This window comes from Ambystoma mexicanum, chromosome 8 (genome assembly GCF_040938575.1).
Source record: "Ambystoma mexicanum isolate Mex_15411 chromosome 8, UKY_AmexF1_1, whole genome shotgun sequence".
Lineage (NCBI taxonomy): Eukaryota > Metazoa > Chordata > Amphibia > Caudata > Ambystomatidae > Ambystoma > Ambystoma mexicanum.
Window position 1 is genome coordinate 1,462,135,428 of NC_090929.1, and position 22,855 is coordinate 1,462,158,282.

Consider the following 22,855-nt stretch of genomic DNA (forward strand, 5'->3'; position numbering starts at 1 on the left):
TGGTGCCTCGGGGAGGCCCACGACACGGATGACTGTATCGACTGCCAGTCGCTCACGTCCAAAGCCTTACGTGAACGTAAGAAGATGTTGTCGGTAGGTCGGGTGTCCAAGCCCCGGAAGTCGAAGTCTGCCGGGCTTTCGACAGATGATTCGAGAGGAGACTCTCCGCGTCATCGTCGGAAGTCTTGTGGGTCTCCTTCTAGGAGTCGGTCTCGCCACTCCTCGGCCTCTTCGAGGCATTCTCGGGAGCGCCGACAGCGGTAGTCTTCCAGGTCCTCTTCGGAGGACTCTGCCCGGCACGTCGCTTTCCCCACCAGCCGTGCGACGCCGGAGGAATGGGCTTCCTTTGGGAAGAAAATGCTGGCGATTCTCGAGTCGCAGGGTACTGAGCCGTCCGTGCCCCCGAGTGGGGTCGTTCGTGAGAGATCGAGAGACACCGCTCGCAAGAGTGGTCGGCACCAGTCACGGGAGAGGTCCCGTTCGGATAAGGGGACTCGTTCTTGACGTACCCGTTCCAGGTCCCAGTCCTCGACGCGTTCGAGACCGTGTGCACCTGTGATGTCTTCGAGGAAGACATCGACGTCTGAGGCGTCGAGGGCGTCGACAGGCTTTCTCGAGGCTCCGGCTCCGAGGAAGTCGTCAAAGCCGTCGATGCTAAGATCGTCGAAGGACACGCTCGGAGCTTCGGCTTCGAGGACTGTGTCGACGCCGTCGATGCTGGCGGCGCTGCATCTGACGTCGACGCCGATTTACTCGACGCTGATCCTCTCGGCGCCGATGCCTGTTCTCTCGACACCGGCGCTGATTCACTCGACGCCTTTCGAGGCCGGGGTGTCGGAGGTACCCCGTGGCACGGGGGAACCCCCTAGGAATGCTCTGGTTAAGAGCAAGCACTCTCAGGTGCCTTCTTTTCGCCACCTGGAATATATTTCGGAGGTGGATGAGGATTCTGATGGCCTGGTTCCTAGTCAGGTTCCAGATGAAATTGTCTCAGGCCATAGTCAGTTTGACGATTTGAGGCAGTCACTGCATGATGCCAGTGGACTGGACACCTCTCCGGAGGTGGAGTTTTGTAGGCCTGAGCCTGGCTCTCATGCCGATTCCTCGTACCGGCGCCTTATGGCTAGGGTTTCCGAGTACTTGGGATGGTCTGCTCCCCCAGGGGAGTTTGTGCAGGATGATCTCACGGACATCCTTGATGTTGGTCCCCCAACTGACCCGGTACTGCCGTTCCATATGGCTTTACAGAGAAGGGTGGCGGCGGCTTGGACTGCTCCGGAGAGTCTTCCGGCGGTGGGCAGGTCCTTGTCGCGAAAATACCGTCCAGCCAGTAGCGACCCCTGCTACTTGACCAGGCGAGCCCACTCCGGAGAGTTTGGTGGTACAGGCAGCCATGGCCCCGGCAAAGCAGGCGTCGTACCCTACCATCCCTCCTGATAGGGACGACAAACGTTTTGATGGCTGGGCAAAGAAAGTGTTTTCTTCTGGTGGTATGGCGCTTCAGGCGGCCAACTCCATTTGTGCCTAGTCTCGTTTCACACACACTCTGTGGAACTGTGTTGCATTAGCGGGTGAACATATTCCCGAAGGGGACGAACGGGATGGTTTCCTTGCTATGGTCCAGGATGGTAAGGATGCCATGTGTGAGTCCGTTCAGTCGGGTTTGGACAAGGCTGAATGCGTGAGCAGGTCCAAGGCAGTGAGTACTGTGATATGCAGGTTTGCGTGGTTGTGGAAGTCGGGGTTTGCTCCTGATGTGCAGTCCCGGCTCCTCAACATGCCCTTTGACGGTGAACACCTTTTTAGCAGCAAGGCTGACGAGAGCCTTGAGAGGTTGCAGACCTCAAAAGGTGCAGCGAAGTCGTTGGGCGCTGCAGTTCGCCAACCTCCGCCTTTTCGTCCTAGGGGACAGCAATGGAGGGGTGGTTCCTTTCGCTATTACTCTTCCTTCAGTAAAGCGAGAGGAGCTGGCAGTCAAAGAGGCCAACGCAGGGTTACCAGAGGTGGACGACCGGGTACCCGTGGTGCCAAGGCCGCTCAGGCAGTTGCCTCTTTGCCCTCAGGTAACGCCGCAGCCGCTACCACTCAGTCATGAGGCCATGTCCCATGGTTCGCCGGTTGGGGGAAGGCTGGCGCAGCATCTTGTAGAGTGGCGTGCCATTACTTCAGATGTGTGGGTTCTGGAGATCATAACCCACGGCTACTGTCTTCCCTTTCGGCACAGGCCTCGCGACAATCCACTGGGGAACCTCTCTTTGCAGAGTCCAGATCCGCTCCTTGCGCAGGAAATTCAAGCCCTGCTGGAGAAAGGCGCCGTAGAACTTGTGCCTGTAGCAGAGAGGAACAAGGGATGGTATTCCCCTTATTTTTTGATTTCGAAGAAAGACGGGGGATTGAGACCCATCATGGACTTTCGCGGTTTGAACATTCTCCCCAGGAAGGACAAGTTCAAGATGGTTACTCTCTCTCAAGTCCTCCAGGCCCTTCAGCTTCAGGACTGGTTGGTGTCTCTCGACCTCAAGGACGCTTATTTTCATGTGCCGATCCATCCCAAGCACAAGAAGTACCTGAGGTTCGCGGTTGGCGACTCACACTTTCAGTTTCGGGTCCTGCCGTTCGGATTGACCTCCGCCCCAAGGGTTTTCACCAAGCTCATGATGGTGGTGGCAGCGCATCTCAGGCAAGGGGGGATTCACATCTACCCCTACCTGGACGATTAGTTGATCAGGGGGAGCTCTCCCGAGCAAGTCCTGGATCATCTGTCCCTCACCTGCCACTCCCTTCACAGGCTGGGCTTCTCCCTCAATTTAAAGAAGTCCCATTTGACGCCAACACAGCTGCTCCAGTACATCGGAGCAGTGCTCGACACTTCCCTGGGACAGTGTTTTCCTCCCCAGGTGAGGGCTCTTCACATTCGGCAGATGGTGCACAAGTTTCAGCATGCCCAGACGCTCCCAGCGTTCGGGTTCTTGAGGTTGCTCGGCCTCATGGCATCCTGCATTCTTCTGGTGCCAGAGGCTCGCCTGCGCATGAGATCTTTGCAGTGGGCCCTCAAGATGCAATGGTCGCAGTCCTCTGGCAGGATGTCGGACCCGGTTCAGGTGCCGCCCTCGGTCGCCCGGGACCTTCTGTGGTGGGCCGTCGAAGGCAACTTGATGAAGGGGGCTCCATTTTGGCTTCCCTGGCTGGAGGTGACGATCGTGACGGATGCATCCCTCACAGGATGGGGAGCTCATGCCAACGGGCTGACAGTCAGCGGTCGTTGGTCTCCGTCGGAGTCCAGACTTCATATCAATCTGTTGGAGCTGAGGGCCGTCAGGCTAGCCCTGAAGGCTTTTCTGCCGACTGTGCAAGGAAAGAATGTCCTGATCCTGATGGACAACACAGTGGCCATGCACTACCTCAACAAAAAGGGGGGGGACAAGGTCACTTCCTCTGTGCAGAGGGCGATGCAGCTCGAGTTCTGGGCCATCCAGCAGGAAGTTTCGATCTCGGCAGTTCATCTGGCCGGAGACGAAAACGTGACGGCGGACGCTCTGAGCAGGCAGAGCACGATCTCTCACGAGTGGGAGTTGGCTCAGGAGATTCTCCTGGAGATCTTCGCCCTTTCGGGAACCCCTCAAGTGGATCTCTTCGCCTCCAGTGTCAACCGGAAGTGCGAGAGGTTCTGCTCGCGGGAATTTCCTCCAAAAGGAGCCTTAGGAGACGCGTTTGTGGTGGAGTGGTCATTCCCGCTGCTGTACGCGTTTCCTCCAGTCCCCGTCATCCCGCAAGTGCTGTGGAGTTTACGGAAGTTCGGTTCCCGGATGATCCTCATTGCTCCGGCGTGGGCTCGGAGGACGTGGTACCCGGACCTTCTCGACTTGTCCATCTGCCCTCCACGTCGTCTTCCCTACCGAGACGATCTGCTCTCACTGGAGGGGGGTCAGGTTCTCCATCCAGAGGTCAGATTCCTCAACCTTCACGCTTGGCTTCTGAAAGGTTGAGGTATAAGGATTGGGACCTCCCTGAAGACGTGATGGAGGTGTTGCTCTCAGCCCGAAGGCCAGCAACAAAGTCTCTGTACCGTTGCCGTTGGCGTAAGTTCTGCGACTGGTGCAGAGTTCAGAATGTGTATCCTTTTGCATGTGACATCCCCATGGTTCTGTCCTTTTTACTTTCTTTGGCCCACAGGGGCTTGCAAGTGGGTACCATTAAAGGTTACCTGGCAGCGCTGTCCATCTTTAAGCGCTCGTCTGAAGAGTGTTCCTACTGTAAAATCCCTTTAATTTCACAGTTTCTGAAAGGGCTCACTAATGTGTTCCCTCTGTCACCTTTCCTGGTGCCCGGTTGGGATTTAAACCTTGTTCTTAAGTTTCTTGTGGGTGCTCCATTTGGCTGCATCTACTGCCCTGCAGAGGGGTGTTCCTATTCGCAACATCTGTGATCCAGCCACCTGGGCTTCAGTACATACATTTGTACGTCACTATTCCCTAGATTCCATCCGAGGACAGGATCTGGCCTTTGGCAAGGCGGTCCTTTGCTCTGCTATTTGATTAGCAATTCTAAATTTTTATTCTAAATTCTTTCCCTCCTCCTTGCTCTGGTACTGCTTTGGGAGTCTGTCATAGATATGGAATACGTCGGAGGACCCAATCCCCTTGAAGAAAGTTACTTTCTTACCTGGTAACGTTCTTTCGATGGGATGGTCCGACGACGTATTCCATATCGCTCCCTCCCTGCCTTCCCCGCTGCAGAATTTCTTTTGCGATTGCAGTTTACGTTCCGCAAGGCTTTGTGTCTGACTGGCAGTTGACTAATGTCTCACGTTCTGGGGGAAAAAACTACAACTGAGGCTACGGGCATCATGCGTCCTACTTATCACATCGGATGACGTCGGACATCGGAGGAGGTCCTCGACGACGGCGCATCGACGTCATCGACGCAGGATGCAGACGCCGAAAAAAGTTTCCGAAGCAGCACAGCTGTGGTGATTACATGTCATAGATATGGAATACGTCGTCGGACCATCCCATCGAAAGAACGTTACCAGGTAAGAAAGTAACTTGTTCTTCTGCATCGATGGAGAGCAAGGTTGGGTCTCCCACCATGTTTGCAGAGGCATTTATTAGGTGTAGTGTTTTGCGCATAGTGTTGGCTCCTTGCCGGCCTAGTATGAAGCCTACTTGATCGGGGTGTACAAGATGGGGCATACGTGATTCAATTCTGGCAGCAAGGACTCTTGTGTAGATTTTTGCGTCTACATTTAGCAAAGATATGGGGCAATATGATCCACATTTTATGGGGTCCTTTCCCTCCTTCGGGATCACTGTGATAAGGGCCCTAGCAAAGGAGTCAGGTGGTTTGCCTGTTTCCAGGATTTTGTTAAATAGCTCGACCAAGAAAGGGGTAAGTTGGGCAGTAAATGACTTGTAAAAACCAGCCGTATATCCATCCTCTCCTGGGGATTTACCTAGGGTCAATCGTTTATCGTGTTTTATATTTCTTCCCCCGTTATGGGGGTTTCCAGGCAGGCTGACTCTGCAGTGGTTATTTTGGGCATTGCTATGTTGTTTAAATATGACTCAATGTCGTGCGAGTTCGGGACTGTCTCTGGGGTGTATAGGGCTTCATAGAAGTCTGCGAATGCTTCAGGGATAGTAGTTTTGCTAACATCCGTGTCGGGCCCCCCGTCCACTATCTCTCGGACTCTGCATTCTGCTCCGTGTTCCCTCAATCTGGCCGCTAATAATGCGTCTGCTTCATCCCCTTTCTCATAGAACCTTTGTTTTAATAGCAGGAGTTTGCGGGTGATTTGATCGTGCTCTAGAAGGCGGAGCTCCTCTCTTTTCTTCGTTGCCTCATCTATCCTACTCTGGTCTGGGGGGGTCCCCCTCTCGCTTCTTTATCAAGCCGGTGGTTTTCCTCTCTAATTCTGTTTTCAATCAATGTTCTCTCTCTTTTTTTCCGAGCGCCCTCTCTTATAAGGATACCTCTCCAAGTTGCTTTCCCCGCATCCCAAACACCTTGCTTGGAGTCCTCACCTGTGTTATTAATTCTAAAATATTCGGTAATTTCGGTTTCCAACTACATCTGAAAGAAAGGGTCTTTCCACAGTTTCGTTACACCTCCATTTTCCATTTTTACGCGGTAGATGCTCCCATTGGACATCGATGGTGACCATATCATGGTCCGACCATGTGATTGGGAGTGTGTTGAGTGATTGTGGACTTCTTTAGTGAGGTAAATGTAATCAATGCGAGTAAAGGTATTGTGTGGGGCTGAAAAGAACGTATAAGCTTTCTCATTGGGGTGCATTTGTCTCCATACATCAACCATACCATACAGATTCATCATTTCGGCAACACTAGTGTTCGTCTGTCTGGTAGTGACTTGTGGTTAGGGGTTCGCAGTTTTGCGGTCTAGTGTGGGGTGAGCCCATATATTGAAATCCCCTCCCAAGATGACATGGCCAGAGGATCCCAACATGATTTTGGGGATTGTTTTAGCGAGAAAACTCTTCTGGTTCACATTGGGGGCGTAAATTGTGGCAATTGTGATAGGCACGTTTCCAATGGTTCCCGTCACTAGTAAAGCGCAACCCTCCATGTCTGACCAGGTCTTGGCAATATTGAAATCGATTCCTTTCCTAATGAGAATTCCCACACCCCCCTTCCTCAATGGGCCTGAGCCCCAGAATTCCATTCCACGTCGTGTTCCCAGTACCGGCCTCTCATCACCTTTCATGTACTTGGTCTCCTGTAAGAGGAGGATGTCAATTTTGGTGCGACGCAATTCTCTATAGACCAGTGATCTCTTGGTCGGTGAGTTAAGACCCTTGACATTGAGCGTTCCCACCCTTATGGAGCCCCTGCTTTGGGATTCAGCGGCGGCCATCTTTATATAGTCCGAGATTATGCACATCATTAATTTGTGTCCGCCAACTTGTTCTAATTTCAAGTAGCCACGTGACATTTTTGTGCATTCGGTATTCTGCACTAGTCCATTCTTCAGTTTTCCCCTTAGCCCGTGTTCCCCTCCCTGTCGCCTCCCCCCCTCCCTCCATGTGGTGGCGTTCGACCGGTTTCAGTTGACGACTGTCCCGGCACCGAACCACTAGTGGGGACCGTTACCTCACGGTCCCTGTACAAAAAATAATACAACAAATTACTAATTGAGCCCCCATCTTTCCCTCTTTGGTATCCTCTTGGAGTTCCAGTTCGAGCATTAGTCATTGAAATCTTACCTCAGACAATGTACATGCTCATCATTATCAAGCGACATATATGTCAAATATTCCATGATTATTGAAATTCAGTAGCCGCCATCTGTTGATACGTTGCCTCTACGATATTTCCTTGCACCTTTCAACCTTTTACGCCTTGGGCCTTCGGTATGCCATGCCCTCCCCTCTCTTGCAGGTTCCTGTTGATCTTCTCCATGGTCCTGTGTTCCAAGCACATCTTATATGCACGTTTTAATGTCTTTTTCTGACTTTAGTCTGATCCTTGTGCCTTTGTGTTCAAAGGAGAGGGAGAAGGGGTATCCCATCTGTATCAGGTATCTCGTTCTTTCAGCCACTTTGTGAGGGGTCTACACATTTTCCTGAGAGCTAAGGTCATGGAGGAGAGATCCTGATATATTGTTTTTTGTGCTCCCCCTAGGGTGATGGTGCCTCCACTCCTTGCTTTCTCAAGGACTCTGGTCTTATCTTGGTAGCAGTGGAACCGCGCAAGTACTGACCTCTGGCCCCCAGGCGGGCCATCTGCTGTATGGATGCGTTCCGTTTTGGGCTCATCAATGTCATCATCTGTTACGAGAAGTTTGATTATATTGTGAAGCGTTGTTTTAAGGTCTGCCTCCGTCATCCCCTCCTGCTCTGGGATTCCGAAAATGCAAAGGTTGTTCCTTCTCTCCCGATTTTCCAAATCGTCCATCTTAAGCTTGATCTCCTCTTCTATCTCCACCAGACTCGTTATTCTGTAAGCCAGTTGCGTCTCTAAAGTGTCTATTGTGGCTTGGTTGTTTTCCACTCCTTTAACCCTGTCTTCTATTTTATCCAGCCGTTGCGTGAGCTTGTCAATTTTAACGCCAATACTGGCACTCATATTTTTTATTTCAGTCAGTAGCGCCGCTATGTCCCCTTTAGTGGCGGTAGTTTCGGCACCCGGAGTCGGTGTGGATGCCATCTTGGGGTCGGTGGAGTGGGAAGCAGTCGGATTGTAAGCGTAGGTGGCTAGCTTCTGTTTCGCATTAATACACCTGGTTCAAGACGCCCAATGCCGCTTCTCAAGTTTTGGGTTGAGGTGGCACGACCACCAGGAGAGCATGTGAGGAGGCACACGCCCCAGGTTTGGGGGCCCAACCCTCCATCCTGGTGAAGTCGTTCGCCCGTGTCCTGGCTGTTCCCCTCTTGTTGTCCACCCTGAGATATGTCTCTCTGGATGAGGAGCGCTGATTACTGGGTCACAGGGAGCGTTTGCACTCTTGGTTTCTCCTAATTTGGTCTCTATCTTCTAATTTTCCCAAGATCTGAGGGGTGTCGCTCTCTGTGGGTGGATTCAGCTTGGTTCCATGCGTATGAGTGTATTACGGTCTTTACTTTTGTTCAATGTTCTCAGCGTGCCTCCCCTCTTTTACCTCCAATGAATACGCAGGGTTCACAGAGTGCCTATGGCTTATTTCATGTCTCTTGCTGTATATACCATGCGTTTTTTCGCTTGCGAGGCCTCCGTTATAGTATGATTTCTCCAGCATGGGGTCTGGCATGGATTCACATGCTCATGAATATTCCCCGTCGTCAGGCTGGGAATCCTCGGTAAAGAAAAAACCAGTATCAGTTTCGTTTCTGATCTGTCTTTCGTAGTAATAACCAATCACTGGTCTCTGCGTCATACTGACCACAGCCAATGACTGCCCTCTACCTAAGCACCGCCTCTGGCAGCCATCTTCAGATTTTTACCGCACGTTCATGTGTTGGGATCCTCGTGCTATTGCTCTCGAGCGTTAGTGCTATTTTTCGCGCTTTTTCACAAAAAACTTCGATTCTTTCGGTCAAAAGAGCCTCAAGCTCCACCGATCCTACATCCGATCAACGGGGACCCGTGTCGGATTTATCTGTGCCCCTCAAGGGTGAAGATTTCGTCGAGCTACACTTCGGAGGACTCCAGAAGCTTCTCAGGCCCGGTCTCGGAGATGGCCCAGGAGAAGGGAAGCTCGACGCCCGGAAAGCTGTTCAGGGTCTGCCCTGGATGCCAGCTGCAGAACGTCTTTAAGGAGGACGAACACTCTTTCTGCCTTTACTGCCTTCATGAGGACAAGACGCACGTGGAGAAGGACTGTGCGTTTTGCGGCAACATGTCGGAACGGACCATGAAGGACCGCCATCAACGTCTCGCCAACTGGCTGGAGGGTAAGAGCCCGTCTGGCGAGAAGAAGAAGAAATCCGAGCGGTCTTCTAAGACCTTTGAGGGCGCCCTGGCGACGGGGGCCCAACATAAGGCCAAGCACTGCGAGTCCGCTGGCACCGGGAGCGCCGAACGGTCGGGCTCTACGGGCGCCAGGCAGGGCGCACCCTCCCCGGCACCATCAACCACGAGCCAACGCTCTGGGTCGGGTAAGAGGAAGGCCGAGCACCCGGCGAAGCTCCTGGAGAGACCCCGGTCGAGCTCTAAGGCAGAGGAGGAGCGTGGCAGTGCCCCCTCCCTCAAGGATAAGGCGGTGAGCGCACCTAAGGTGGTGAAGGCCTTGATCCATCCGACCAAGCCCTCTATCGAAACGGTCGCGGCGGCCCTGGCTCAGCCTGTGGTGGCTGCACCAGTGGTGGCGACCTCAGGGCCCAGAATCTCCCTGCCTCCTCGGAGGGAGTCTTCTTTTGTGCCCATCGATAGGACCCCCGTGAAACCCTCCGTGGGGAAGAAGAAGGGGGGGCAGGGCGTCGTCGTAGATTCGGCCTCAACCTCAGAAGAGGAGCTGATCGAGGTCTTAAGCCACGGCCTAGGCGTGGAAGGCGGCCAGCCCGTCGGAATGGACCCCGACGCAGGTGACGACGACGACATCGTCGAGGATACCGACGGGGCCCCTGCTCGCCCGTCGGACTCCCCTCTGCCAGCGCCGCAAGACAACTCGGCGGCCATTTTGTTGGCCATACAGTCCTTATGCTCCGAGATAAGGACGAGGCTACCGTTACCGACGGAGGAACCTCTCCCGTCGGGGGATCCAGAGTCGGGACCTTCTGGTGTTCCCCCTACCAAGAAAAGAAGGATCCATCCACCACCTCCTTTTCAACCGTCGTGCCCCGTCCAGCCCTCCTCCCCGTCCACCCGAGGGGATGATACGGGGACTGACACGGCAGCGACGGGTACGGACGACGAAGCATACGACGAGGATTTTCCGTCGTCGCCTCCCACCAGGGCTTCTCCGCCCGACGAGATCGGATCTTTCCACTCCATGATCTCCAGGGCTTCCGAGCTTTTCCAACTCTGCCCTGAGGAGAAGAAAAAGGAAGGCTTCCTTTATCAGCGGCGCGAGGCCAAGAGGAAGACGGTCCTCGCAGTGCCTCTGTTGGACGACATTTGGGATGAGGGCCTTTCCCTCCTCAAGAACCCTTCCACGACGCCAGCTAGAAGAGACCGGTACGAGAAAAAGTACCGGGTCCCGGACACGGCCCCCCTATGCCTCCGGGCGCAGCCTACCCCGGATTCCGTCGTCTCCGCGGCAGCCAGGAAGAAAGCGGGGGGGGGTGCGGCCTCCACATCGACTTCCCCGCCGGACGGCGAGGGAAAGAAATTGGATGCTATGGGACGTAGAGTCATCTCGTCGGCAGCGACGACGATTAAAGCGGCCAACGCCTTGGCTATCGTGGCCCGCTACGACAGGGAGCTCTGGTACAAGATAGCTCCCCTGCTGGATTTTCTGCCGGACGACAAGAGGGCGGAGGCCCTGGAGATCCTGCAGGAAGGTGAGGTGGCCTCGGACCACGCCATCACCGTGGCGACGGACATCGCCGACACTGGGTTCCGCCAGCTGGGCAACGGCGTTTGCCTTCGACGTCGTGGATGGCTCAAAGCTACGGACTTCCGGCAGGACGTACAGACCAGAGTCCTGGACATGCCCTTCGACGGGAACAACCTGTTTGGGAAGACAGTGGACGATTCCCTTCAGGCCATCAAGGCGGATACTGAGACGGCCCGGGCCCTTGGAGTCCTGCAGCAACGACGGACGCCCTTTCGGAGCGGCGGAGGCAAGGGCGCCTCCAAAGGTTCCGGCGGCGGTTTCGCTTCCTACCGTCAAGCGGCCCGCTCGTCGTCGCAAGAGGCCTACAGAGGACGAGGCAAGTCTAGCGGACCCCGCCGTCGTCGCCAAGGAGGTCAAGGCGGCAAGGCCGCGTCCAAGCAGGATTGAACCGGCCGTGGGGTCGGGCCCCCACCGAAGCACCCCGGTGGGAGGCCGGCTGGCGGGCTTCGTCAGCGTGTGGGAGTCCATCTCCACCGACCGTTGGGTGCTGGACGCCCTGGCCCGGGGCCACGCGCTCGAGTTTCAAAGAAGGTGCCCGCGCGTCCCCCCCGTGGCCAGGAAAGAACTTCACGTCCCTCAACTTCTCCTGGAGGTAAAGGCGATGCTCAGAAAGGGCGCCATCGAACTCGTCCCAAAGAGGCTTCGGGGCTCCGGAGTCTACTCGAGATACTTCCTCGTGAAGAAGAAGACGGGAGGATGGCGCCCCATCCTAGACCTGCGACGTCTGAACAAGTTCATCAAGGCGCAGAAGTTCCGGATTGTCACCCTCCAGCACGTCCTGGGTCAGCTGGAGGAAGGAGACTTCCTATCGTCGTTGGATTTGGAGGATGCCTACTTCCACATTCCCATCCTAAAGGGGCACCGAAAATTCCTCAGATTCGTGGTCCAAGGGCGTCATTACCAGTTCAAAGCCCTTCCCTTCGGACTACGGTCGGCACCCAGGGTATTCACCAAGTGCCTCGCACCGGTGGCGGCGCAGCTGCGCCGCGAGGGGATTCACGTCTACCCCTACCTGGACGACTGGCTCATCCGCGCCAAGACGAGGGAGCTCGCCGTGGTCCACACGGCAAGGACCGTCCAACTCCTCACGGACCTGGGATTCTCTGTGAACTACGCCAAATCCCACCTGGTGCCCGCGCAAGTCGCACTGTTTCTGGGAGCGAGGCTCGACACAGTGTCCCTTCTGGCCTCCCCGTCGGAGGAGAGGACCAGGACCATCTTGGGCAAGGTGCAACGGATGTTGGTGGCCGACGCGGCCAAAGTGAGGTCCATCAAGTCCCTCCTCGGGATGATGTCTTCCTGCATCTACCTCATTCCCATGTGCAGGCTCCGGATGCGCCCGTTGCAAGAATTCCTGGATGCGCGCTGGATCCAGACGACGGGCAGCTTCGAGGAAAGGATCAAGCTCGACGAGAGTTTCCGACGAGCGATACGGTGGTGGGGCACCCGCGCGCATCTGACGGCGGGCATGGACTTCCAGACCCCAGCCCACCAGGAGACTGTGACCACGGATGCCTCCCTGGAAGGGTGGGGAGCGCACACCGAAAATCTGCACGCAAGGGGACTCTGGCTCCCGACGGAGAAGTCCCTGCATATCAACGTCCTGGAGCTCCGTGCAGTGTTTTGGGCCCTCAGGTCCTTCCTTCCGTCCCTCAAGGGCAAGGTGGTGAGGATATTCACCGACAACACCACCACCATGTTTTACATCAGGAAACAGGGCGGAACCAGGTCCCCAGCGCTGTCCAAGGAGGCGCAGGACCTGTGGCATTGGGCCGTCGCCCAAGGGATTTTTCTGGTGCCGTTTCATCTGGCAGGGATAAAAAACACCATCGCCGACTCACTCAGCAGGGAGCTGCGCTCGTGCCACGAGTGGGAACTACGGCAGGATCTGGTGGATCGCCTCTTCCGACGGTGGGGCACACCCCAGATCGACCTGTTCGCGACGGCGACGAACACCAAGTGCCGGAGGTTCGCCAGCAGGTTTCCCCAGACGAGGAGCATGGGCGATGCTTTCTCGTTCCCCTGGGAGGGCCTGTTCCTCTACGCGTTCCCTCCCTTGCCTCTGCTAATCCGGCTCGTCAACCAGCTCAAGAGGTCACGGTGCAGGATGATCCTCGTCGCACCTGCGTGGCCGAGGCAGATATGGTTCCCGGACCTTCTGGACTTGTCAGCGTCCCCGCCGATCAAGCTGCCGGCGGACGCGGATCTACTCTCCAGGGAAGGAGGCGCCATCCTCCACCACGACCCGAAGTCGCTGAACTTGCAGGCCTGGCTCCTGCAGCGCTAGAGTTTGGAGGATACGACATACCGGCCGATTGCAGAGAGGTTCTTGCAAAGGCCAGGGCGTCCTCGACTCTTAAATGCTACGGACACAAATGGAAGAGGTTCTCTGTCTGGTGCCACGCACAGAAGATTAACCCTCTACGGATTACGGCTCCCCAAGTACTGCCGTACCTGCTGACGCTGGCCAAAGCTGGTCTGGCACACGCGTCCATCAAGATTCATCTTGCTGCGATCTCCCGATACACCAGAACCACGGGGCGGGCGTCCTTGTGGTCTCATCGTCTGGTGAAAGAGTTCATGAAGGGACTGTTCAGATCGTTCCCGCCGGTGAAGGCTCCGGCCCCGGCGTGGGAGCTCAACGTGGTGCTGACCAAGCTCATGGGACCTCCGTTCGAGCCTCTGCACTCGGCCCCGTTGAAGTTTCTATCGTGGAAAACAGCTTTTCTTGTGGCCATCACCTCCGCACGACGAGTGGGAGAGATCCAGGCCCTTTCCTGCAAGGCCCCGTACTTGATTTTCCACGACACGAGGGTAGTGCTCAGGACGCACCCCTCCTTCATGCCCAAGGTACCGTCGGACTTCCATCTCAACGAACCCTTGGTGTTACCTGTGTTCTTCCCGTCGCCTTCGTCGCCGGCTGAGAGGACTTTGCACTCGCTGGATGTAGCTAGAGCGCTGAAGTTCTACGTGGACCGCACGAAGGGTTTTCGGAAGACGTCACAACTCTTTGTGAACTTTGGACCTGTCAATCAGGGGAAGGCTCTCTCGAAGGCTTCCATCTCCAGATGGCTCTCCGGCTGTATCATGTGCTGTCACCGGTTGGCAAACCGACCGCTGCCTGGCCGTCCGAGAGCCCATTCCACCAGAGCGATCGCAGCTACCACGGCGTTCCTATCTGGTGTGCCCCTGCTGGACATATGCAGGGCTGCTACGTGGAGGTCGACGCACACCTTCACGAAATTCTACTGCGTCGACCGGGATTCCAGGGAGGAGTCCAGGGTCGGCCAAGCAGTGCTGCGCAACCTGTTCGCCTGAGGTGAGCCTGGTGAGGAGGTAAGATGCTTAATGTTGAGTTGATGTGATGCTTAATGTTGAGCCTTTGCCACCTCCCGTGGTTGTGCATGTGTGTACTGCTATGTATTCTTTATTCATGAGCATGTGAATCCATGCCAGACCCCATGCTGGAGAAGGAACAAGTTACTTACCTGTAACTGTTGTTCTCCAGCATGGGTCTGGCATGGATTCACATGCGAACCCTCCCGCCTACCCCTCTGCGGCTCTTCACTTGGTCATACTGCCACTTCACGTGCTTCCAAATCTGAAGATGGCTGCCAGAGGCGGTGCTTAGGTAGAGGGCAGTCATTGGCTGTGGTCAGTATGACGCAGAGACCAGTGATTGGTTATTACTACGAAAGACAGATCAGAAACGAAACTGATACTGGTTTTTTCTTTACCGAGGATTCCCAGCCTGACGACGGGGAATATTCATGAGCATGTGAATCCATGCCAGACCCATGCTGGAGAACAACAGTTACAGGTAAGTAACTTGTTCCATCCTTTATGTTGGTTGGGGGTGCTTGTGTGGAATGCGGCCGGAGGGGGTGTCCTCTCGTGGACCTCAGGGTACGCGTTGGCTCCTCACAGAAATCCCCCTCCCTTCCGGGTCCGCTCACCCCGCGAGAGAGGGGTCTCTCTCGCTCCATGTAAGCGGGCGCGGGGGAGCGGTAACACAGCCTTCGCAACCGCTCTGGTAGTATTGTTCTCGCCTGGGGTCGAATGCCGATTCTCGCAATGGGCCTGGTTGGACGTGGCTGACTCTCCGCGCGGAGCGCCGCGTGTGTTTGAGCGGCACCGCTATGGGATGTGATCTGAGGCTCAGAGCGCCAGGGCCGCATAGTGTTTCAGTCCGGGGGTGGATTCAACTCACGGATTCAACTCACCAAGTAGAGGTGATGTGCTTTGTTTGATGTTGGTTGCTTGTGATCGCCTTTCCAAATCGGTCCTGCTGCTTCCGTTCGATGTTCCCTCTCCACGACGTTTCTCATCTTCCCTCTAGGCCGTTCCTATCTCTGTACAAGTTTCCAGTCGCCTCCGTAGCCTTCTGGAGTTCATGTGCGTTGCGTAGTTAAGCCGGTGATCAGGACAGCCAACGTTTCTCCACGAATACTTGGACGATTTTCGCTGGATTTTTTTCATGCCATGGTAGATATCCTCTCCCACACCATATCGTCGAGCGTACTTAAGTGGGGGGTCTCAAGTGGGGGCTCAATCCACTTTTCTGGGACCTCGGGACGGAGCTCACACGAAGGAGTTGTTCATCTGTGCGCCCCCTGGTGGCCTCAGCAAGATTATTTTTAAACCAGACACTTTGGGCCTCATTACACGGTAGGCGGTAAAAAACGGGATTTACCGGCATGCCGCTATTAGCGTGTCCGCCCTCACAGGAGACCGCTAATAGCGTACCATTACGAGTAAGCAGACACGCGCATAGGGCCATGCCGGTAAATGACCCTACCGCCATGCCGCAAAAGCACCTTACCGGGGCCGACCAAAGTGCTGATAGCACCTCCGCCCTCACTCTACATGCTAATAGCGGTCACCGCTATTAGCATTGACCGTTAAATTGCGGAACCGGAAATAGCGTCATCGCACCGGAATGGGAAAGAGCACGGCGGCCATCTTTAAAAACACAATCCATTGCCATCCTCTGACCCCTGGACCATTTTGGAGTTGGGAGCTGTGTTAAATCATCCGTGACACCTGCATCATGCCCAAGGCCTTGAATAAAACCTGTGACAGGCAGCGGAAGGAAAAATATACTAATGAGGAACTGGTCATGTTGACACAGACCCTTGCAGAGCATGCAGAGGTAGTCTTTGCCAATGACATGCGCCGCGCTACCTTGCTGAAGAAGAAAGCCATCTGGGAGGAGGTGGCTGTCAAAGTCCGTGCTGTGGGCACCAGCACGCGCACTGTGCGCGAATGCAGGAAGAGGTGGGCCGACCTCAGGCTGCGGGTGAGGGGCATCCTGGCTGAGAACCACCGCATTGCCAGTGCCGGTGGAGATGGCTCACCAATACGCCTGAAGGAATGGGAGGAGACATGCGCAAACATGATTGCCATCGAAAGCATCGATGGAGTGGGCAGCATGGAGGTCGGCGTGGCTACCACTTCCGATGGAGGCGAGTGTACACATGACAGGATGCGGTGTGAATGTACAGTCACCCCCATATGTGAGCACAGACCCCACTCATGCATGGACACACATCCACACATGCATCCATCCATCATCATGTCAGTGTCAGACCCAAACACACACACATGCACACATCACCAGAGACAAGTCCCAAACTCAACCATGCATGGATGAGGCACTGAACTGGCACATCACCTGCATCCACAACTGCTAAGTCCCAATGGCCACAACTGCATCATTCCTGTAATTTACATTGAGTATATTGAAACGCAACCAATGCCATCCCCCTTCTCGTCCCTGACAGGCTCACATACAGATGGGGAGGATGCCGCTGATGCATCAAAGGCACCACCTACATCCAAGTGGCAAAGGGCACAGGAGCCGCAGGATACCCCAGCAACATCCAGGGGCAAGGGGGGGGAAGGCCACACCTGAAGAGTGGTAGCCTAGGGCATAGTGCCACTGCCAGGGCAGCAGTAGCTGCACCACCAACTGTGGCCCCACCACCGGAGGCAAACCCACTGGCAACAATGCCAGACACCCAGGGCCCACCAACAGCTGCGGCAAGCTCCGCTGGTGAGGCAGCCGCCACTGGCCCCCTATCCGATCCAGAGGACACCCTAGTCCAGCACATGGAGATGCACACCCCAAGCCCCCCAGGAAGCCCAGAGTCAGTGGCATGCCAGACCCCTGGTTCTGATGGGACTTTCGAGGACACCAACCCTGCAATCATGTCACCCATGCTACCATCACCTGTTGCATTGCAGCCATCTGAGGGCACGGCATCCAGTGCACGGTCACCCAGCACTGACCTCCAAATTTCCACCATCCTGCAGCGCCAACAGGAGCTGACCGTGCTGGTTCGCCAGCATGTCGCTGAGGCTGCCAATCTCAGTGAGAACATTGTCCAGACGGTGAGGCACTCCACTGAGCGCATGGACGCCAACACGGACAGGATATGCAATGAAATTGCAAGGCTTAGGGAGGTGCTTGTCCGCATGGCAGACACAATGGACCGCCACTTTCACCAACAAGGCCAGTCTGCCCCATCCTCGTCTTCCGGGTCAACACAAACAAGCCCCCTCAGGCGCTCAATGCGAACCACCAGGCGCACGTCTGGCAACCCTCAAGATCCTTCCAAGGACAATGGAAATTAGGGGGTTGATGGGGATACCTCGGTGTGCATTGGCCATGGCAAAAATGGCAGACACATGAGGGCCTGTTGTGGGGGGTGGTGGGAAGGGTGTTATGGGTCTGTTGTGGGGGGTGGTGGCAAGGGTGTTATGGGTCTGTTGTGGGGGGTGGTGGGAACTGTGTTATGGGTCTGTTGTGGGGGGTGGGTGGGAAGGGTGGTGGGATGTTGTGGGGCTTGCACTTCTTCACCTTTATGTTAGTCAATACACTGGTTTCTGATGAAAACACAGCCTTGGACATCTTCATTGTGTGTGTGTGTACTTCATTGGCAACAGGGTCCATTGCGTGCTCTAAGACATACACCAGTGCATTCCTCCCCATATCCATGTGACAGTACGAAAACATATTCCGCAGATTGATTGGCTGATCAGATGCTGTGTCACAGCACGTGCCTTCTGGCCATCCCCTCTGGCAACACCTGCATCCCCTTCACCTCCGTCCTCATCAACATCATCATCCTCATCAGGTGCTTCTATTCCAACGTCAGGGGGCAGTGGGCCATTCCGTCTGTCACACACATTGTGCAGCATGACACATGCCATGGTGATCTTGGCCACCTTCTCATGTCCATACAGGAGAGCAGCACCAGACCTGGTAATGCACATTCAACGTGACTTCAAAAGGGTGTTATGGGTCTGTTGTGGGGGGTGGTGGGAAGGGTGTTATGGGTCTGTTGTGGGGGGGGTGGTGGGAAGGGTGTTATGGGTCTGTTGTGGGGGGGTGGTGGGAAGGGTGTTATGGGTCTGTTGTGGTCCAAAAGTCCAAAGGCTTGCTCGATCACGAGGCGGGTACGGGTATGTGCACGATTGTATGTGCACATGCTCCTCGTGCCTGTTCTGTGGTCTCCGTACAGGTGTGAGGAGCCAGGTTTTCAGGGGATAGGCCGCATCACCTGTATGGGGGGGGATGAATGTGGTCCTGTTAATGTTCACCTCAAGGGTGGCATGTTCACCTCACACAAATTGACATTGCATTGTGATGCAAGTGCTAAACTGAGAGCATACATGCAGATGTTCTGTGTGACGGCAACGTGCAAGTGTGTGGCCGAACCTGCAAGTAGAAATGCCACAATAATGCCTACAACAGTAATTTTGACATGTCCTGGGTGAGGCCTGGTCTTAGGTGTCCCTGGCCCAGGCAAATTTTGTACCACACTGCTAGTGTACTGACATTCTGACACTGATGTTGCCATGCTGTGAAGCATCACTTCAGTGGTGCTATAGGTGTGTGGTTCAGTGCTATGTCTAGGGGCGATCCCTTTGCATGCATTCAAGTGTACATTGCTGGATTGATGCTGTGATGCGCTGATTCTGTATTACCATCTTGACGCCATGTTGCTGATTTGTGTAATGTGTGGGGTGGCATGATGTGAAATGGGGATGGATGTGTAATATTTTGCAACCTGCATTATTCTCATAGTCGTGCACCTTCAAATTGCATGTGGGTTCTTCTCAGGTACATCGTGGCCTTCCCTGATGGACATCTATATGTCCATTTTCCGTACGGACGCCAGTCAACACCCACTTTGAGTGTGTGTCTCTCCCCCTCCAAATCACGTTGCCATGTGCTTGCCCGGCTACTCACCAAGTAGCCACGTACGTTGTCCGGTGTGTCGCTCCATGTAGCGTGGGATATTTGAGATCCGCAGAACCATGGATTCATGTGTAGTTCCAGGAAATCTGGCACAGCAATGTGTGAATATATGGTTGGCGTCACATACCATTTGGACGTAGATAGAGTGGAATTGCTCCCTGTTTCGGTAGACTACTTTATTGTGATGTGGGACCACCAATTCAAAATGGGTACAGTCAATGGCCCCGATGCAACTTGGGATGCCTGCCAGTGGATGGAAGCCAACTTTTGTGTTTGTTATCTCCTGGGCAGTCTGTGGCATGGATATGTGTTCAGGTGCATGCTTCAGGTGTGCATTGGGTACCTGGTTCAGTGTGCGTGGGAATGCTGGTTGTGAGATGCCATGCATCTGTCCCACTGTATGCTGATAAGTGCCTGTGCACAGGAAGTGGTGCACACTCACCTCCTTCAGTAGCGGGGGATGGCAGTTCTGTGTCTATGAGGCACACAATGTCGTTGTGGATCATGTCCACGAATCTGGTGATGGTAGCCGTGTCCAGACGGTACAGGGTGTGTATCTGCTCAGGGGTTAGGTTGAATGGACTGGCTCTGATCCTGGGGATTGGTGGGTGCCTCTGTGGTATGATTAGGTGCCGTGGTGGTGCTTGCTGTGCCTGTCTTGCCCGCCTCCTCCTCCTCCTGCGTCTCCTTTTTGCTGCCTGTTGTTGTTGCAGCTGCACTGCAATGAGGTCCTCCAGGCCATGTAATGCTGCCAGTATTGGAATCATCTTGGTGTGGGAAGGGGTGTGGGAAGGGGTGTGGTGTGCTCCTTTAGAGCTGCCACTGTCTCCATTGCCTCCACCTCTGCTGATTTTGTCCACCTGTGGCAGGTGGGTACACTGCTCAGTTATCTTAACGGGTGGTTCGCGATGCCGGTATTAGCACCATGGCGGTAAGGGGTTTGGGGGGCTTTACCATGCCGCTATTAGCATGTCCGCTCGCCTTGTGATGCTGTGCTAATAGCGGCATGGGGTAATTTACGGGAAGGAGGGTCGCGCGCACGCGGCCTGCCCGCTATTAGTGGCACCGTACTTAGCGGTGCCGCTAATAGCGGTGAGTCAGGTCGTAATTGGCATGGGGATTTAACGTTACCGGTATTCCATTACCGGTAACGTTAAATCCCTACCGCACAACGTGTAATGAGGCCCTTTGTCTTTGGGAGAATTGTTTTTTTTGTTGTTGCTGCAACATCCTATTAAACACAGCAAAGAGAATGCAAAAACATGGGAAAATGCTTTGGCTACTTTTCTTACATGACACCTTAACTATGCACATGTTTAACCTGCTGCAGAATATGAACGTTTGCAATGTAAATGCTTAACTTGTGATGACAACCTTATTTAAATTTTACGAAATAAAAACACATTTGTTTGTCTATTCTATTAAACACAACAAATAGAAAGCAAAAACATGGGAACATTCTGTCTATTTCCTTTACTTAATATTAAAGTAACGTGTTTACTTTTCACTGCAAACTCCAAAACATGTATTGGTGTTACCACTGTATGTTGTTACCACATGTATTGTTGTTACCACTGTATGCTAATAGCCTTATAGACTGAGAGAGGGGGTCATAATCGCTTCATATAATGACCCTTCCCCAACTTATGGCCAGAGGCGAATGGCCCCCTCCCTCAGTCTGTAAGGCTACATTGAAAGTATGCTTGGCTTAACAGATTAGGCTGTTTATTTTCCAAACCAGTACTATTTTGTTTATTTTCTTTTAGTTTGATGCCCTGGATTCAACTAGATGATGAAGTGTTATACCTTTCCCAGGCTGAAGATATCCGGTCTTATCAGCTCGTTGCTGAGAATAATGGTTTGCACCGCCGGCCCTTATCTGTGTTTTCAGGTCACAGGGAAGATGTGTGTCGATTTGTTCTTGCCAACTCTCATGTCATCAGTGGAGGCGGGTAAGTGAATAAATATATATTGGAACCCTCAAATCTGCTTGAGCGTGTGTCCAGTACATTCTTCTTATATTACTACTTTGTAAAACGATCTTGTTCTTTGGCAGTCCTTTCACATTACGCCATTACACTATTAAAGGGTATTTACAACATATGCTGGAATTTGTTAGGCGAACCATACCTCACCTTCCCACTTTTTGTTCTCTACTCACCTTCGTCCTTCCTAGTCTGTCCTTTACTGAGCCATACTCTGCCTCTTGACTTGGCAGTGCCATAAATACCATTCATAGTTTGCCCAACGGAAAAGCTATCACGCTTGTGTAGCTCGAGCACAACTCGAGACCATCACAAAGGTAGTCTTAATTACCTTTTGTTTGTAGAAAGTGCCATACTTAAACAGTCCAATTGATTCCAAACATATCAGACTTTGCCTTTTTTTCATTTTTAGTTTTTATTCTTATTTGTTTCTTCAATCCTGAATTATGGTTTTCTGAAACCAGATCTACATTCACTGAACCTACCAAACAAACATGACTTCCCCATCTGCATCCTCCCTCCCCTTTTTCTGTCGCACTGCGCTCTTTCTGATTTCTTTTATCTTTCCTCTGCTCCTTTTTTCTCTGCATACTAGGATCTGTATGCCCATGAGCGGGCATAATTCACCAACTTGGAGACGAATGTAGGCGCACTTTCCATACTTTGATAGTGACTTGGTGCAATATAAAAGCTTTGTAAGATAACGTAATACTATCAAGAAAGTGGAATCTATAGGTGGGGAGAGGGCAGCTAGTATGATAGCTCTGTGATATATAAATGAAACTTCTGTTGTTATCTAAATTCCTTATTTGATGATCATCATGATTAGGGTAAACATGAGCTTTGTTTTCAGCTAGAAATATTAGAGGAAAAAAACTAAACTGTTGGAGTAGAATTGTTCATAACCCTTGGTACAACTAACTGGCCATCCATGTTTCAGTGAGCAGCTCATGAGGCTGTCTACATCCCTTTATAGAAAGTTCCAGCGTGTAATTGTTGAGCCAACAATGACGTGGAGGACTGGGAGCTCTGTAGCAATTATCAAGATGAAGTGGTAATTTGTTTCATAACCTCTGCAGATTTTGTGGTTAAATAGCCCTTTTATATATCGGGTGTCATTCCTCCATTGATTTGTTGACCTCAGAAGGAGAGGGAGAAGAGGGGAAGTCTCCAGAGCGGATCCTATGTAGGTCTTGGAGTGACACTCAATTGAGATTTTAAATGCAGAGGGCAAAAGGGTAAGAATGTTTTGCAAGAGGAACAATTGTCTGCAAGCAGCCAAGAGGAAAAACGCTTTGTAGTCGGGTCATATGTTAAGTAATAGTTGTCGGAGTCATTTTTAGTAGGGTGGAGGATGGAAAGGCTCCCTATCATGCTACCACTGTAGTGTACGTTCCCTCAGGTGAATGTCTGAAGAGTGCGGCAGGTGAATCCCAGCACTGACTACTTTAGGCACAATCATAATGAGGAGTATGCGGTGCCCTTCAGACCCTTTCTTCGAGGGGATTGGGTCCTCCGACGTATTCCATATCTGGCAGTAATCACCACAGCTGTGCTGCTTCGGAAAATCTTTCGGTGTCTGCGTCCTGCGTCGATGACGTCGATACGC

At 53.4% G+C, this 22,855-nt stretch overlaps 1 protein-coding gene across 1 annotated transcript in view; it reads left to right on the forward strand.

Moving 5' to 3' along the window:
- FBXW4 (F-box and WD repeat domain containing 4) overlaps positions 1-22,855 on the forward strand; it is a 2,081,992-nt gene that overhangs the window by 218,379 nt on the left and 1,840,758 nt on the right. The window contains exon 3 of the mRNA XM_069611631.1: positions 21,028-21,213. Within this exon, the coding sequence (XP_069467732.1) occupies positions 21,028-21,213 (186 nt within the window). The remainder of the gene's footprint in view (positions 1-21,027; positions 21,214-22,855) is intronic.